The sequence below is a fragment of the Plectropomus leopardus genome, unplaced genomic scaffold (assembly GCF_008729295.1).
Source record: "Plectropomus leopardus isolate mb unplaced genomic scaffold, YSFRI_Pleo_2.0 unplaced_scaffold26083, whole genome shotgun sequence".
NCBI classification, from domain to species: Eukaryota; Metazoa; Chordata; class Actinopteri; order Perciformes; family Serranidae; genus Plectropomus; species Plectropomus leopardus.
The window spans coordinates 1-1,852 of NW_024628361.1; the positions used below are offsets into that span (position 1 = coordinate 1).

The 1,852-nt window shown below is 34.9% G+C and overlaps 1 protein-coding gene across 1 annotated transcript; it reads right to left on the reverse strand.

Moving 5' to 3' along the window:
* Nucleotides 1-289: 289 nt before the first annotated feature.
* On the reverse strand, nt 290-1,693 carry LOC121966849 (18S rRNA aminocarboxypropyltransferase-like). The gene is made up of 3 exons (XM_042516921.1): nt 1,488-1,693; nt 1,199-1,366; nt 290-458 (listed from the first exon to the last, which is right to left on the reverse strand). Exons 1-3 carry the CDS (start codon nt 1,687-1,689, stop codon nt 400-402), a joined length of 429 nt encoding a protein of 142 aa, XP_042372855.1. The 5' UTR covers nt 1,690-1,693; the 3' UTR covers nt 290-399.
* Nucleotides 1,694-1,852: the final 159 nt, after the last annotated feature.

A 1,852-nucleotide genomic window follows, 5' to 3' on the forward strand; every position in this document is an offset into this window, starting at 1 on the left:
ATTCTAACACAAAACTTTGCTAAAATGACTTTAGCAAATGTTTAATTAAAAACTGAAACTTTCAACATCATATACAGAAAGTTCCTAGCAACTATTTTTTTATAGTCAAGTGAAAATTTAAATGAAAAATGAATAAATTAAAAATAGCTCCCTGGGGTTTTACAAAGTAAAACACTTTCTTTGGACTTTTTATTTAACAAATTGTATCAGTAATCACTGCAATAAAACGCCAATACAGATAATCAGCAAAATGCTAATTATCAGCCCCAATATTCAGGCAGGCCGATGATCTGTCGACCCCTAATATTCATCCCTACAATGAATATTAGGGGTGCAAACAAACAGTGCATCTGATAGGATAGGATATAAACATATTGGACTCATGACAATATTAAATGCTTACCACAGGCGTCTGTTGAGATTCCTACATTCTACTCCTGAGTTAACATCAAATGGATCTGTGAACAAGACAGATAATTAGAGCTCATAACTCAGCAACAAAATGCACCCTTCTCTGTGTGTAGGGCAACTTTCCAGGCAGGCTGGAAACAATTAGCCTGGTTCCAGACTTCTGAACCACTGCCCTACATCTCTGACTTGTTTAGAGATTTGAGTTAATCACTATCACATCAATAAAGTAAAGCAAAGCGGCAAATCTGCATAATTATCGTTCATTAGACTAGGAAACAACGCACAAGACACATTTACATCAATCTTTTAAAAAAATAGAGAAAGCTGCCTAGAGCCACATGTCACAACTTCAAATGTCGATTTTTTGATGAATTACATTATACCACATAAGTAATTTGTAATGCGTAAAGCCCTGAAGAACTATGTTTTATGATTTTCACATCACAAGTGTTTGTATGAGATCAGTGTTTCCCCAACAATAATTCAGCAGTGGTGAGTCACCATAGAAAAAAAAATGGAGCAAGTATGAAATGGAATAAAAACATTATATTTTAGTCCAGTTTGCCTAAAATGCAGTTACTTGGGATTGTTCAATTTGAAATTTTCACCATAACCAAGTTTAATTGATATTAACTATTTTAACGCTTTAAGTTGTACATAAAGCCAAACCAAGACTAAAAAATAAGGACAGATGTGGGACTTAAACCCAAATTACTCCAAATTACTACAAAAATATATAGGGAAACATTTAATAGAAGCCCAATTTATTTATTTCTGCCATTTTTACCAAAATCCTCCTCCTCTGGTTTAGACGTTAAGAACTCCTTTTCTGCAGCGAGCAGCTCTTCCTCAGACTGGCATGCAGCATAGCGGTCCAGCAGAACTTTATTAAGATCCAGGAACACTTTGCCCCACTTGAATTTGTGCAACAAGAGCACTGCTAGTTCTTCAAAACCTTAAAAAAAATAGATACAGTATATTAGAGTTTAACAACCATGACTTGAAACAGGAAACAGGAAGCAGTTAGGAATACATCACAGTAAATAACTCCTGAATAACTAAAGCTAAAGTCTTACCAACAATGCAGAACGTAGCAGCAAAAGCCTCAACACAAGATAACTTGCAAGGTTTGCCATAGTTGACGGGGTTTGCAGCTACGAGGTACGGCAGCAACCTGGGATGAGCTCCGACCATCTTACTGAAGGGAGTCTCCTCCAGTTTAGCCCAGGAACAATCGATCACTGCTACGCCACTTTGAGCCACAATTTCTCTGTACATAAAGGGGCATACAAAAAGTTTTATCCCAAACAGTTGATCACAATAAGATATTTAGTAAAGACATTTAAAAAAATAAATAAATTGTTATGGTATTATGGTTACATACTTTTGATAATCAATTACCATTTTGGTTTTCCATAAAATAATAATAATAATTATTATT

Coding starts and splice junctions, on each gene's coding strand:
- LOC121966849 (XM_042516921.1), bottom strand. CDS start 1,689: ATGTACAGAGAAATTGTGGCTCAAAGTGGCGTAGCAGTGATCGATTGT. Junction 1,367..1,487: donor TGCTACGTTCTGCATTGTTG/GTAAGACTTTAG, acceptor ATTTTTTTTAAG/GTTTTGAAGAACTAGCAGTG. Junction 459..1,198: donor ACCAGAGGAGGAGGATTTTG/GTAAAAATGGCA, acceptor TCTTGTTCACAG/ATCCATTTGATGTTAACTCA.